Here is a 16,267-nt window from a genome sequence, read left to right as displayed (position 1 = left end):
CAGACTGAAAACGTCTGAAGACAAATCCTGTTGTGATTCAGCCATTCTGGTTTGCTGTGTGGCCTTTGAAATGCGCATTTGTAAAACTTCCATGATGAAAATAAGTTTACCATAAAATGCTTGTTCCAGGGCAAATGGACCAATCAGATTTAGTTTAACAGCCATTCATATCGAACTGAAGTATCCAGCTATATGGATGTCACATCAAGCGCTGCGAGCCCACTACTGGCAACGCGAATTACGTTGTGAAATGCACTTTTAAAGTTAAAAGCTTAATAAACATTGCATACTGCGCAAAGCACGTTTTATATCCACAACCTTGACGTACTTTGTGGAACGCATATCACTTCTTTAAAAGTACGCAAGTTTGTACAAATTACTTGTACTGGCATCATTTTCTGACCCACTGTTTTATTCACGTTGGACCACTATGAGGGGGTTAGATGCGATTTTAAATATATATTCGTTTTATTTTTTCTTATGACAACCGCAGCAGCTATTTCTCATTTTGTTTACACAACCCACGACAGAAGTGATTTTCCTAACCAACCTTCCACTGTCAGAATCAAAATAGTTTGAAACACAACCTCCTACAGAAGTTTTTTGAAGTGCCATCCCCGTTGGGGAGGGTATATGTTTTACAGGAACAGCCCTCAGCAAAGTAAAGTTAGAATTTGTATACTGTACATTGAAATGGCTTTAAATGCCAGTTTATAGGAATATAGTCAGATTTGTTTTGTGCGACTCATTTGTGGTTTTGTACATGATCGTCTTTTCTGATGTATATGTTTTGGAGAGTCTTGAAAGAGAAACATCTTCAGATTTGGAAAATGCATGATTTGTAATCCAAAATGTTCTTTAATTCCATTCAGTAATGGTCATATGTTAACCTTGAAAAAATTAATTTCATGCTGGAAAAGACCTGGAAATTTGTATTTAGAAAAGTGTGGGAACCGCTTATATGGTTCATTTTATATAGCGATAGAAACAAGTTAGCAAAAATATTGCCTCTTCAAGTTTCTTAGTCCATATTACAAGTAGTTTTTTCCACAAACAAATAACCATTTTAATTCAGAAGTAAATGTTTTTTTTTTTTTGCAACATTGGTGCTAGAAAGAACATCAAAGCTGGACAGTTTCCTGACTGACCATTGTTAACACATTAACCCCTAGTGACGACTTTATGGGGCAGGAGGTAGTAGCCTACTGCCGAGCTCTGTAGCGTCATGGTCATGCATGATACACTAAAGTGGGTGCTATTATAGAAAGGTAGACAGATGTAGCTCTACAATGATACCAAATAATCTGGAATATCTAGTTGCACTACAAAATACAGATAGGAAAACCTTATTTTTTGGACCCGACTTTTTTCCCCCAAAATTTGCCCGTGGTCGGAATCTGATTTTTTTTGTCCAGATTTTAGACTTTTTGATCTCAGATCTAAGGCAGACTGGTATAAACTGCAAACAGACAGATGAACCTTTGCAAAAAGTAGGGCATTTGGAATAAAGAGTGGTCTCCATACAAAAATAATGGCTCCGTTTAGCAGAAAGAAAAAAAAAAAAAAAAGAATTCAACTTTTACCCTTCTGCTCATGCACAAGTCAGATAGCCAACGAAAAACGATGTTTCTAACACAGCTATGCAGTATGTTATTGAAAGATGACTGGGGATTTGGTGTTTTCGAGTCTGTTCAGAAATAGCTTTCAAAATGTGTTTCCTACTCGATTTTCAGACGAAAATGACAAAAAGCTCCAGGGGTTAATGTGTTAACAAGCATAGTGGTTGGCTTCAAGGTAATGATGTCAATAGAGGCCTCAGGTGGCTTAGTGGTTGACTTTAAGGTAATGATGTCAATAGGGGCCTCAGGTGGCTTAGTGGTTGAGTTCAAGGTAATGATGTCAATAGGGGCCTCAGGTGGCTTAGTGGTTGACTTCATGGTAATGATGTCAATAGGGGCCTCAGGTGGCATAGTAGTTGACTTCGAGGTAATGATGTCAATAGAGGCCTCAGGTGGCATAGTGGTGTTTGCCTTTATAGGTCATTCTCACTTCTCTCTGCATGGCTTACGGCCATGATTGAGCTTGCTTATTATGCAAGTGTAACATACTGAATTTAACACTGCTCTCTCACTGGCCAACTGAGAGTGGGGTATTGCACCTATTTATAACGTATTACCTATTTTGTTTGTAAAATCGATTAGGGTTGCGGGGGAAGAAATGAATTGGAAGGCGTGTGACTACTGTATTTTGGTTGTTTTTGGCTAAGGTAAATAGGGTATACTCTTATTAACTGTAATGTCTGTGTTTATTTGATGGGTATGTACTACTTTATTCCCCCACCCCCATACATGCATATGCAAACCCTTAACCCTATGTGTATATACAAAATGGGATGGCCCTTAAACAGACCTGATCTTGTTTACAAATTTGAGGGAAAATTTCCATTAAGATGACAGTGTTTCCAAAAATGGCTGTTAGGTCAGGTGGAGAGGTATAGAAATGTTTACTTGAGTATTACTTGTTCCACATCTTAACATCAGTCACACTGTAATCAAATTTAGCTGATCGCTCCAGTGGCCTAGTGTTTAGAGCATCCGCCTCAGATGTGGGAGGTTGTAGGTTAGATCCCTGGCTGAGTCATACCAAAGACTTTCAAAAATGGTACTAACAGCTGCCTCGCTTGGCGCATAGCATTAAGAAGTTAGTGTTAGGACTGGTTGACCTGGTGTCAGGATAATGTGACTGGGTGGGACATGATGCTACATGTCTGTGGCATGATGCCCCAGTGCTAGACATACTATAAACTGTCACACTGCAGACATCGAAGCGATATGACTGAAAATTTTTTAAAGTTACCTTAAAAATCCACATCACACATACATATTAATTCATATAAATTGAAGAATATTCTCAGAAAGAAGATTGTTACATAAGAGTAGCTTTCCATATTTTCTGTTTATAGTAATGTATATATCATAATTCCCAGAAAACAAACTGGTTTCTTCAATTCAAAATTTCACCTCACAAAGTCATGAAAGTAATGATGTATTTAGATACTGGACCAGTGTATACTTTTAAAGAAAATGGTGCATGATGTAAAGTGAAACAGGTGTAATCGATATAGCTCATGGATATTGTATGACTGAAAATTTCTTAAAGCTGATGGAACTTTATAAACTTCAAGGCCTTTCAGATCAGAAAAAGGACAATAGTGATTAACAGATATGGAAAGAATTTTAGAATAATTTAATACAGCACTGATTGAGAACATCATGTTGCAGACATTTTAGACTTTAAAATAATTGTGCAAAAGTTATACATGTAGACTAGTTAAAGTGAGTGTTTATAAATTTGCCAGTATGTTTCGTGTTTGTGTTATGGTTCTAATCAATATCAATTTTGCCCATTTGTGACAAGAATTTTAAAGGGCAGTAAATCTAGGTAAGCAGCCAAAAACATATTTTTTATATTGTCCTGTCATTATGGCATAGATTATGCATTTCTTTTGCTCAGAAATACTTAGTTTTGCCACTTGTGTTACAACAATTAATGTAAAACCTCATTCAGGGTTGTCATTTATGCTTAGACCTGCCTACCAGTATGATATGTCCATAATTATTACAGGGATGACTCACAAATTACAGAACTACTAGCATGAACAATTACTATGGAATCTGTTAGGTTTGAACTGTGTGAGCATAGTATTATTTTTTGGTTCATTGAAGTATCCTGTTTGTATGAAGCAGATATGTGCAGTTTGTAGCAAATTCAGTCATGTCAACTAGGGGAAAAAGACTGCAACATAATTAAATGTTGGATATACAAAACTAAATGCAGAGCAAAGTATCCAGGTGTACAAAAAAGTGATAACAGTATCGGATATCCATTGTGTGCACTTCACAGTTTGCCATGTTGATAAGTCTGTTAAACATGGTGGAATGGATGATAGCCGGCAGCATGTATTTCCACTCTTTTTCTGTCTCTTCTGAGTCTTCAGTGTTAAAATTTTGTCTCCCCAAACTATATTCATACATTTAATTGTAGAGTTGTGTATTGTGCAGAGCAACGAGTGAAAAGAGCTAAGTACCAAAAATCAAACTTTTACGGCAGTCAAACTAATGAAGCACAATACGAGGTGTGTTTGCAGGTCTGCACATGTTTTTTATTATTTTATTTTATAAATTTAATGAAGCTCTTTACCTAATATAAATGTTTTTCAAATCTTATCTGATGGATAAATGCAATAAATGACAGCTATTTTACATGAATGTCGTGTGTGTTTGTGTGACAGATGGGATTTTTCATGTTTTATTTGTATACAGGGTTCCTTCTGAATTTTAGCGGTATCAGGAATGGCAGTTCTTTCATCACGCATATTGTGAAATGGCTTTATTCAGTAAGTATGAATTTATCTTATAGTTAATATGTGGAAACTCTAACTGTAAACAGACTTGAGTTTGTCATCATAGACTGGCAGCTTTGAAAATGCAACCAGGCAGACATATGAAGCTCATCCTTGAGTACTGTGACCGTGTAAACAAAATTTCACTGTACAAGTAGTACCTGTTCTGCACCAGATGTGGATTTTAGGAATTGTTCCCTGATATTAACAATGCCAGCATTATATTTGATTATACCATATTTTTTTTCCAGAGTGTATTGAGGAAAATGACACTAGAGGATGCTCCTAAGATATCTGATCAGGTGATGAGTGCATTACTGCAAATGTTCCAGACTTCCACGGGTAAAGGAGGAGTACAGGAGGATGCACTACTCGCCGTCTCCACACTAGCAGAAGGTGATCATTTATCTTTTAGAATTATATTGGTTGCTTAGATCAACAAGACCAAAATCTGTTTAGGATGTGTCGGATGAAAGCCATTTGTGATCATTCATTTCAGTGCAGCTACAGGCTGCTGCTCCTGTTATTACTTAATGCTTTTGATTCGATCGTGACTTGAGGTTGGTAGTCCCCTAACTTGAGGCTTGTAAATTCCCATTAGGATTAGTAAATTTTGGTTCTAGTAGACCTTCTAGCTTGTAGAAATAGTGGTTGCTATCACAGTATTAACTGGTTTGATCCCCGGCTGAGTCATACCAAAGACTTATAAAAATGGAAATAACAGCTGCCTCGCTTGGCGCACAGCATTAAGAGGTTAGTGTTAGGACTGGTCGGCCTGGTGTCAGGATAATGTGACTGGGTGGCACATAATGATACATGTCTGTGGCATGATGCCCCAGTGCTAGACATCACAATAAACTGTCACACTGCAGACATAGTGAAATGCGTATCTGCCAACCCTCACGAATTTGGCGTGAATTTCATGACTTTTTCAGCAATTCATAGATTCACGCCACAAGCCAAAAATTCACGAATTCTCCAAGTCTCAATTATTTTAAATCTTTAATAAAATAACTGATTTCCCGTTAAGCACTAGTCATGATATTGGCAGTTGCCAAAACATTCTGGTACTGCTGGTCGCAATATTAGTAGAACTACAGCCGATTGGTACAGTTGGCCCGGTAGCGAGCTTTTTAGCCTATATTAATCAAAATGTGTAAGAGTAGTTTTACAAATGCTTTTGAGAGAAACTGGGGCCTAACCGGAATTTTGCTCTGCGCATGCGTCACCAACACTGAATTGAGTTACCGTTTGGCATCACGTATAAGATCATAAAAATGTCTTCACCAGCAAGGAAAAAGAAATATATTGCTCAAAAAGAGAAGTTTAATTTGGAATATATCAAAAATTGGCTGTGCAATCTGCCATTAAACATTGATATACCTCGTGCTTTTTGCGAGGCTCCGAGTGGCTGAGTGGTCTAAAGCGTTCACTGTTATGGATCACTGCCATCTCACCTCTGTCTGCGTGTGTTCAAGTCTCAAGCTCTGTTAATGTGCGTATGTGAGAAAGCTTGCCGGTAGCTTCTTGTGGGTCGGTGGTTCTTTCAAGGGTTTTCCAGGTTTCTTCCTCAACCATTAATACCGGCCGCCATGTATAGCCTATCTTGTGCTGAAAAAATGGCGTTAAACCACATTACGACGACGATGACATGCTTTTTGCACAGTGTCCCACAAATTTTAGTATTAGACATGGTGGCAGAGACGATGTGAAGAAGCACATCGTTGCAAAAAACATAGAAGTTGGGAAAATTAAGAATTCGCAGATTTCAGCTCTGGAATATTTTAAGCCATCGGTGGAAGACCTGCAAGCTACCAACGCTGAAGCATTATTTGTGAGTTTTCTTGTTGAACACAGTCTACCTTTATCAGCTGGAGACCATGCTAAACATTTGTTACGACAAACCTTCCTGGACTCGAATATCACTTCCAAATTTTCCTGGGGAAGAACCAAAAGTGCTGCAGCTCCTGTGCGTTCCTCACAGCAACAGTGACAGCAAAAGAGTATTTTGCTCTAGTGAGGTAAAATATGACAGACTTTAGGGCCTCCTTAGTTGCAGAAAATATGTCAGCAATTTTAGTCCCCAAGATCAACCAGCAGGCAAGAAGTCTGAACTGCTTAGAAAACAAATTTATGATCAAGCAGTTGAGGAAGTTCAAGTCTGCCGCAGTATTTTGTCTTGATAAATAACCACATGAACAAGTGAAGTTTATGAATACCATAATAAATAGAAATGCAGATATATTTCTGCATATATGTAGTGTTTTAGTTTTATATTGCAATCTTGATAAGCAAGCTGGCTGAATCTCTCTCTTTGGAGCAGTTTCTGAATCTCCTGGAGTATGGAAATTCGATAGGTGGCAACCTGATTATTCTTGGAGATTTCAACTTTCACTTTGACTGTCCTGGAAACCCAAACACATCAAAACTCATAGATTCCATTGATGTTTTCAACCTCAAACAGTCAGTTGACCAACCCACCCATAAACATGGTCACATTTTAGACTGGATTCTTCATAGACCTGATGATAACATTCTACAGTCCTTCCTCGTATCCCATGACCTTGCATCAGATCACCTCTGCATTATATGCCATCTTCACGTATCAGTCCCTAACCCTCCACCTTTATCTGCTACTCAGAGAAATATCCGTATGATAAATAGAACCAAACTAATACATGACGTCCAAGCAAACCTAACAACTTGCTTACCTCCTACAGCAGAACAACTCGATAACTGCCTGCGTTCATTGCTAGACAAACATGCCTCAGCTACCAAATGCAGAGTATCAATTCAAAAGTGTTCTCCATGGTATTGCATTTTTAGGGACCAGCTTCGCACTGCTAAAAGAGACCGCTGTAAAGCTGAGAGGCTTTGGGTTTCCACCAGACTCGCTATTCATAAGCAAATCTATGAAGCCGCTAAGAAGAATGTCACAAATATAGTCCATGCAGCGAAGTGAGCCCACTACACTACTAAGATCATGGAAAGTTCCAGCTGCAAAGAACTCTTCAAGATTACTAACAAGCTAATGTTAAGGAACAAATCTACACCACTTCCAACAACCTTCTCTCCAGTTGACCTTTCCGAACATGTTTGCAAATTTTTTCTGTGACAGTGTACAAACCATTAGAGATAAGCTTCACACCACAATTTCAATTGACTCATCACCATACAGTTGGGATACAGAATTTGAGCGGCAACCATTAGCAGTATGTGAACCTGTCTCTATGGATTTCGTATGTACAATCCTGATGAAGAGTACTCCAAAGTCATGTGAACTTATCCAATTCCAACATCACTGCTGCTTGACTGCTTAGATCCAGTATTGCCTTCACTAACTGAAGTTATTAATACCTCTCTCTCATCAGGGGAATTCCCATCATTTTTCAAAACTGCCATTGTAAAGCCTCTGCTGAAGAAACCAACACTAGACCATAACGATTTAAAGAACTACCGTCCAGTTTCAAATCTCCATTCATATAAAAAATCTCAGAAAAGGTTGTTCTGTCCCAGCTTTTATCTCATCTGAATTCAAACAGTCTTTTTAGCACTGTACAATCTGCATATCGCCTTTGCCACAGTACTGAAACTACTCTTCTAAAAGTCATTAATGACATTCTCTCTGCGTTGGATAGCGGAAAGATTACCGTCCTCACCCTCCTTGATTTGTCTGCAGCATTTGACACAATAGACCATGATATATTACTTCACCGTCTTCAGCATGTATTTGGCATTCATGCTACAGCCTTACTGTGGTTCAAGTCCTACTTGGTCAACAGGACACAAATTGTATCTGCAAATGGAATACACTCCCACCCAGTTGATCTATGTTGTGGTGTTCCACCGGGGTCTGTTCTTGGACCTGTTCTCTTCATTCTATACACTCAGCTGCTCTCAAGTGTCACAGATCATCATCCAGTGTCTCACAATTGTATGCTGACGACACCCAAATATACAAATCTAGCCACCCAACTGAAGTTGATGCTACCATCCAAGGTGTAGAGAGGTGCATTTCTGATGTGAAATCATGGATGACATATAACAAGCTGCAGATGAATGATGATAAAACTGAGGCCATTCTGATCACAACACAAAGGTTTTCTCATTCACATCCTTTACCTCAAACAATAAATATCAGCAATGCCAATATTAAATTCACACAATCAGTACGATACCTAGGTGTTACTCTGGACAGTACTCTCACATTGCATCAACATGTCGTGAACATATGCAAGGCTGCATATCTTGAGCTGAGACACATCAGCTCAATTCGCAAATATCTTTCAGTTGATGCCACTAAAACGGTTGTGTGTTCATTAGTACTTTCAAGACTGGACTATTGTAACTCAATTCTGTTAGGTTCATCTCAATATCTACTCCAGAAACTTCAAAAAGTTCAAAACACAGCTGCTCAGATCATACTTTTAGAGTACCATGATCAGAGCACACCTCCCTGCTGCTCTGTACCCTACACTGGCTATCCATTCGATCCAGAATCAAACACAAAATTTGTTCTCTGTGCTACGTTTCACTGTCGGACTCCAGTCCAACATACCTATCCGACCTCACTCATAGATACACACCAGCAAGATACTTACTCTCCTCTTCTGACAATCGTATACTCATTATTCCTACTACGAAAACAAAGTCATATGGACAGTGTTCTTTTGCATACCAGGGCCCAGCAACGTGAAATTAATTGCCCACTGAACTTAGACACAAAGACAGTGATCCCATTCAAGAGTGCTCTCAAAACTCACTTATTTCGACTGCAAGAACAAACTTAAAGACCTATTAATGTTTCCTACCTTAAATATTCTCAGCATGTTTTTTTATGTTTTCTAATTTCATGGTGTTTGTTTTTGTAATCATATCATTATATGTTTTTATCTTATAGGTGTTGTCTAATGCTGTAAAGCGCTTAGAGCTTCTATGACTAGGCGCTATGCAGAGTCCTCATTATTATTATTATATGGTGTAGTATTGATGTTCAGAGTGGATGGAGTTATTGTCATTGTATTTTTCACTAATTCATGTCCAAATTCACTAATTTTTATTCCTATTTTCACTAATTGCGAGCCTGGAAGGTTGGCAGCTATTGATATGACTGAAAAATTGTTAAAGCTACGTAAAAAAATCCAAATCACACACACCCTCTCTCTAATGAGTTTGCTCGGATGAGTCATTCACAATTAACTGCAATATCTCTTTGAGAAAGGGTGATGTGCAGAGCAAATCTCCATAAGCCACCAAGATAATTCCGTCAGGACGTGCTAAGCGATGCCAGAGGGTTTGTTGTTAATCCTCTACTCCCCAATGCATGGAGTTTTGAAAATGCACATGAACTATACAATACCTTCCAGAATTGATAGGTTTCATTCGTTGATATGGAGCAAAATAGTTAGAGAACAAAGTTGTTGTCAGATATATACTACTATAGTAAATGATTAAGTGATCAGCATGTTGTAACGAAAACAGCCTAACATAATCACACGTTTCCTCCATGATTTTGAGCCAATGACACTGATCAAAGTCACATTTTGTTGTCTCTCTGCCAGGTTGCAATTGTCGGGGTAGGCCAGCATCTTTCCTTGATTAAATGGTAATTGTCCTGTTTACTTTTTGTTTTCTTTTTATTCAGTCCTCGGAGAAAATTTCCTCAAATACATGGAGGCCTTCAAGCCATACCTGTGTCTTGGACTAAAGAATTATGCTGAATACCAGGTTTGTACAACTTGAACACTTGTTAAACCAAATTTTATTACATATATAACAATAACTAACACATTATTGTGACAGGAATACATGTACTTATTACATTGTTGTATACAAGATTACTTGCACAGATCACATGGCTGTTGACAGGAATACTTGATGCAGTTCACATTCTTGTATAAAGAAATAATTTTACAGATTATTTTATGTATGTTGTTAAAAAATTTGGAAAAAAAGTTGTTTACTTGGACAAATCATTAAGGTAATGAATGCTTAACCTGAAAATCAGCAGGTCAAACCAGTAGGTCCACACAAATATTTTGCAGTGCAGATTGTCATTTATTTTCAACCAAGTAAAGAGAAATTATTGCCACTGTAGAGTGTTACAACTATGTACCGGATAGAAGTGAAACCAAGATGTTTAGTAAAATGAACAAATGATTTATTTCTCTAAATTTCAAAGTGAAAATTTAAGAGACATAGTATTGTGAATTAAGTTCCTAATAATCCGGGGCCCCGAGTGGTCTAAAGCGCTCTTCGTTACGGATCACTGCCATCTCACCTCTGTCTGCGGCGGTTCGAGTCTAAGATTCAGCCAATGTGGGCATGTGAGAAAGCTTGCCAGTAGCTTCTCGTGGGTCGGTGGTTCTTTCCGGGGTTTTCCGGGTTCTTCCTCCACCATTAATACTGGCCGCCATGTATAGCCCATCGTGCTGAAAAATGGCGTTAAACCCCACAACAACAACAACAACCCTAATAATCCTGAATTTCCAATCACAAGTCCAAAAGTATGGAATATTCTGAATGAATTCCAATGGTTATGAATGTCTTGATGTCCTACTACTCTTGAATTTGCAGATATACCACAATGATAAAATTATGAGTTTAGTACGGAAAGTCAAATAGCAGTTTGTAATTCCAGTGAATAATTTAATTAAATAATTCCTTGCAAATTATATCTAAACATAACTGTAAGTGATTCTAGAGACATCATAAAATCGGGAGTGAATAATTGTTCACCAAACCTGTATATATGCAAATACCCACTTGACCCATGACAACGGATTTTTTGGAAAAGCAAAATGTTTGATGGAACAGTCTAATACCAGTTTTAAGTCAATACTCTTTTTACAAATCGTGACAAAATAGAGGTTGGTGTATGTGTATGTGATTTGGATTTTTAACATAGCTTTAACAATTTTCAGTCATATCGCTACGATGTCTGCAGTGTGGCAGTTTATAGTGATGTCTCGCAATGAGGCATCATTCTGCAGACATGTAGCATGAAGTTCCACTCGGTCACATTATCCTGACTCCAGGCCAACCAGTCCTAACACTAACCTCTTAATGCTGAATGCCAAGCAAAGCAGCTGTTAGTACCATTTTTATATACCATTTTTATAAGTCTTTGGTATGACTTGGCTGGGGATCGAACCCACAACCTCCTGCATCTGAGGCGGATGCTCTAACCACTAGGCCACCGGAGCAGTTTGAGGTTGGTATTAACTCCATTCACAACTCTCAATAACAATCATGATAAAAGTCGGGGACAAAATACAAATTAAATATACATGACATGATACATATTTGTCTATTTCCTGTTTGTGCCAGTGTAACGGTAAATTCTTTTCTCCCTTCTGAAAGTTTCCCCAAGGAAAGAATCAGCTAGATGGTTCTTTCCTGGGAAAGGTTTGGCTAGATAATTGTTTCACCCTCTAGTTATCCACACCCCCATTTACAGTAAGTTAGTTCCATCTAATTATTTCATACCCACAGCCCCACCCCAGGAACCAATTAGTTTCTTTTCATTAATGAACTCTTTGCTGATATGCTTAATGCCCACTTGTGAAATATACCTGTAATGGGTCGCTTCAGAAAGTGAAGCGGGACATGATCAGCTAGCTAATTGTTTCTCACCAACAACTAAATACATTATTTTCATTGAGGCACTCATTGGTAATACAGCCTACAAGTGGAATGTCATGCATATAACAGGTGATTTAACAAATTGGGGGGGGTGGTCAGAATCAGCTAGCCAATTTTATTACGGTAAATGTATCTCTCATCACTTCCTGAAATTGCAAAGCTTGGATCTCTAAACATACAGTTACCATTACCTCATGCAATTTGCAATTTTCTTGGGGCTGAGGATGTCTTATGTGAAATATACTTTTGTCACTTCATAAAGGTGATTTGCATTTTCCTGCAACTGTCTTTGCATTGTTTTTCTGTTGGTGTATTGAAGATATTGTGAATGTTTTTGTTTTCTTTGTGTTCCTGGGGCCTCCTTGGAAGTCTTGTTGGCATTGTTTTAATTGTTGACTCGTCTTTAGGTGGATTACCATTACTTCTATTGCTTATTGTTGGATTGGTTGAAGGATGATGTTGTCTTTTGACATGTCTTTTCAATTGTTCTTTCCCTGTTTTCTTGGAATTTGTGGCATATTTGGTGTTATTGGTTTTTGTCATAGCTGGTCTCCTTGTATAAAGTTATAAATGGCTACAATGATAAATGTTAGCGGCTTGCCACTATGATCATTTTGCAGTTTTACCCTTCACTTTGTAATGACGTTTTTTTAATACATAAGGGCCAACCTATCGTGCCTGTTTGCAGTCAGATCTCCTTATTTTATTGGCATTCTTCATAAGAGGAAGAGCTACCATAGGATTATAGGATTGATTTCTTTTATCGAAGTTTTGCTTCTGTCAGATCTGAGAATTTTTAAATGTTTTTTGTTACACTTTGACCTATAAACTCCCTCTGTTGGTTAATGTTTGCCAACATTTAAATACTAATTACTTGAGAAATATTGGCTGCAAACTTCCTATTGTTTTCTTTTAAATCATGTTTCTTCCCAATGAGACCTTAAAATATTTACATTTCCTCATTTTATATTCAAAATGTATTTTAAAATTCGAAGAAAATTAAAACATATAAACCCCTTCAACGAAGAAAGGGCATTAGTATATTTTTGTTAATATGGTAGGTTGTAACATAAATATGCATTTTGATATGGTTGGTTATAAAAACAGATATATTCATTTTTCGATGTAATTTTTCTTACAAAATTCTAAAATAGGTTAGTATCTGTTTTTATAAATTTAATTTTGCTAAATAATTGTTCTGATGTATAAAAGGTGTAATTGAAATGGGGGTGGGTGGGAGAGAAGAGTCACTTAGCCAATTCCTATCCAAATGTTTTAAACTATCAGCTGAAGGGAGAAGAAATGGCTAACCCATTGTTTGGGGAGGGAGAGAATCAACTAGCCAGTCCTTTCCCTGGGGGGAAACTTTCAGCTGGAGGGGCAAAACATTGGTTTGCAGTTCTTTCCCTGGGCAAATTTTCAGATGGGGATAAATTGTACTACTACACCCAGCATCACCATTAATAGTTTTGGTTAAAGGTTTTTGTATGTGTCAGGTTCCCAGGTCTCTTAATGCAAATTTTGAAGCTAAGATGGTTAATTCGACAACATGATTGCTTGTTCCTTGTATCTTGGGTCACATTCCTGGAAAATTTTCTTTTTATTTTGGTTCAGGTTTAGCCTCAAGTCTCTTGGAGCCTAAGACCATTTTATGGCATGCTAACTTGCCACTATGATCCTGTTTTTGGGGTTGTCATAAATTTGTATTAAGGTTTTGGTTAATGTTTTTATATGTCCTCCAGTGCAGATAGTATTATGTTAAAATGTCATGTTGCCAGTTCGTTTTAGCACAATACTTGAGTTAATCACAATCTACAGTTAGCAAACTGTGAGGATGGCTTGCCCCATTCACTTTGGATAAGGAAGACCCCTTTTTTATTTCATTGTTAATGGTCTTTGTTAGTGGGGCTGAAAGAAGCAAGATGTTTTTTGCACAACAACTTTTGTTCACTCGTTATCAGACTTTGTTGATGGTTTTTATGTTAGTTAATAAGAAACCAGTTGAATTGGGGGTTAAAATGTCCATTTGATTTGGTTACTTCTAATATGGCACAGAACATGGGTAGAATTCTAACCTGAATCCTTTGTCGCGAATCTTGCAGGCTAACCACAAAGTCACCATGGCTTCCATAAGGCTAAAAATTCATGTTATTGTGATTAAAAGAAGAGAAATAGTTGCTGCACAGTAATATTAGTTCAGCATGCACTTGGTAAGGAAGAAGTTAATTCCTGTTCCTTTCTATTTCATTTGGGTAGAGCTTGATTTAAAGTCATTAAAGTTTCCTAGGTCCAGTAGTTGGTAGCTATCCTGTCCTGACGGTGCAGGGTTTCAGTGAATACTTTTATGATAGAGAATGAGCTGTGACCTTATCCCCTAACATCAGTGTGAAAGTATTCAAAACTGTGGTAGCAAATGTCAAAGGAAACTCAGACTGAAAGATTTCTAGCCAGACTTGTAAACTCATTAGCCTCCTTTTTTTATTGTCATGGTCATCTGACTGCTAGTTATTATTAACCATTAAATCTGCACAGGATTACTTCAGTCTGTGTGGGTTCAAGTCTTGGGCTCGGCCAGTGTGGGTATGTGAGAAAACTTGCCGGTAGCATTTCATGGGTAGGTGGTTCTTTCCGGGATTTTCCAATGTTCTTCCTCCACCATTTATACTGGCCTTCATGTATAGCCTATCTTGTGCTGAAAAATGGTGTTAAGCCCTATAACAACAACAGTCTGCACAGGAATAACATTATGGAGATGCTTATTTTTGTTGAAAGATTCTTATGTTGTGAAAACTTGCATAGTGCCTATACTGCTATAATGAGATCTTCTCACCCTGCTTTCCTCAGGCACAAAGGGCACCACCTTAAATTGTTTCTCTGGAGTTGCAATAGGTAATGATCAGTATGAAGGTAGTTTTTGTCTTTTTCTCTCATGAAGTTGTTTTTTTTGTCTTCTAGATGATGAGGCTCTAAAAATGTGTACCAAGTAATATTTTTTTAACAGTTTGTTTCTGCTGGGTAATGAGGCTCAAAAAGTGTGTATTTGGGTCTCTTCTTTTTTTTTTTTTTTTTTTTTTTTTTTTTTTACAGTTTATTTCTAGAGACTCTTTTGAACTTTGTTGTTTTCTAAATTTAAATTTTGCTTCTGAATTAGGAATGATTGTGATATGTAAGAAATTAAAGCATTGTCAATCAATGTATGTACGTGTTTGACATTGTTTTTTGGGAAGGTTGGTCAGGACTAGTAATTTTCTCAATCACCTTCTTGTTTTGGCAGCAAGGAATGTTTTGTTAAATTACAGGCCTGTACTGAATAATAAAAAAAGTCTGACCTGTTCATGATTTAAGAATTCAGTGTCCATGTACTGGTCTTACTTCAGATTGTTTTCATTTTGTTGGTTAGTTATATGCTATTTTCCATGTTGTGTTACAGTCAAGAGCTGAAAGTTCTCAGGACAATAATGCATGCATGATCAGCAAGTTTTTTTTATCTTAGTTTACATGCATCTGCTAATCACATTTTTTCTGCACTATGATCTCTACACAACTGAACCTGTTTAACATTATATTACTTCAGAACAATCAGTGGGTGAATGTAATGGTGTTCATGTTCCTTCTGTAATAGTCTTAAGGCAGTTTTCAAAATGTTGCTCATATTGCTATCTTATGTTATGACTGATTCTGATTTATTTGTAATTAAATGTTTGTGAAAAAAAAACTATTATAGTTCTTTGTTTCGTTATTTTCTTCATATAAACTTGTAGTGAAGTAGAATATAGTTAATATTTTTATTCTGTACATTTAATTGTTTGCATGTAGATGATATATCAATTTCCTTACTTTTGCTGGTCTGACAATAATAACTTAAGTATACACACACCACCACTGAATGGGGTGGGTGGGTGTGCATACTTACCGATGTCCATCTTGAAATCTTATTGCTATTCCAGAATGGATGGGACACATCAGCATGGGGTTTTCAGTAAAGGTCTTCTCATGATATGTTGTTGGTCTGAAATGCCAATCTGATGTTGAATATAGCCACCAAGGCATCCATCTTTAAATGCTAATTGTTGCTCATCCAAAACTGCAAATCAACATGGGGTTTCCCCCAGAAGACTTCTTGTTTTGCCTTCTTGGTCTGAAAGGATCATGATGCTAAACTGATTTAAAATATTGCCACTAGCATCCATCTTGAAGGTCTTATTATTGCTCCTCCAAAAT

General features: G+C 37.4%; 1 protein-coding gene across 3 annotated transcripts in view; it reads left to right on the top strand.

Moving 5' to 3' along the window:
* LOC149789479 (importin subunit beta-1-like) overlaps nucleotides 1-16,267 on the top strand; it is a 208,535-nt gene that overhangs the window by 144,662 nt on the left and 47,606 nt on the right. For all 3 annotated transcript variants that reach the window (XM_089971493.1, XM_089971494.1, XM_089971491.1), the window contains exons 17-18: nucleotides 4,654-4,798; nucleotides 10,047-10,129. In XM_089971493.1, coding sequence (XP_089827619.1) covers nucleotides 4,654-4,798; nucleotides 10,047-10,129 — 228 coding nt within the window. The remainder of the gene's footprint in view (nucleotides 1-4,653; nucleotides 4,799-10,046; nucleotides 10,130-16,267) is intronic.

Source organism: Sinohyriopsis cumingii, chromosome 10 (assembly GCF_028554795.1).
Source record: "Sinohyriopsis cumingii isolate HCF-2022 chromosome 10, ASM2855479v2, whole genome shotgun sequence".
Taxonomy (NCBI): domain Eukaryota; kingdom Metazoa; phylum Mollusca; class Bivalvia; order Unionida; family Unionidae; genus Sinohyriopsis; species Sinohyriopsis cumingii.
This window is presented reverse-complemented; position numbering and strand designations above follow the sequence as displayed.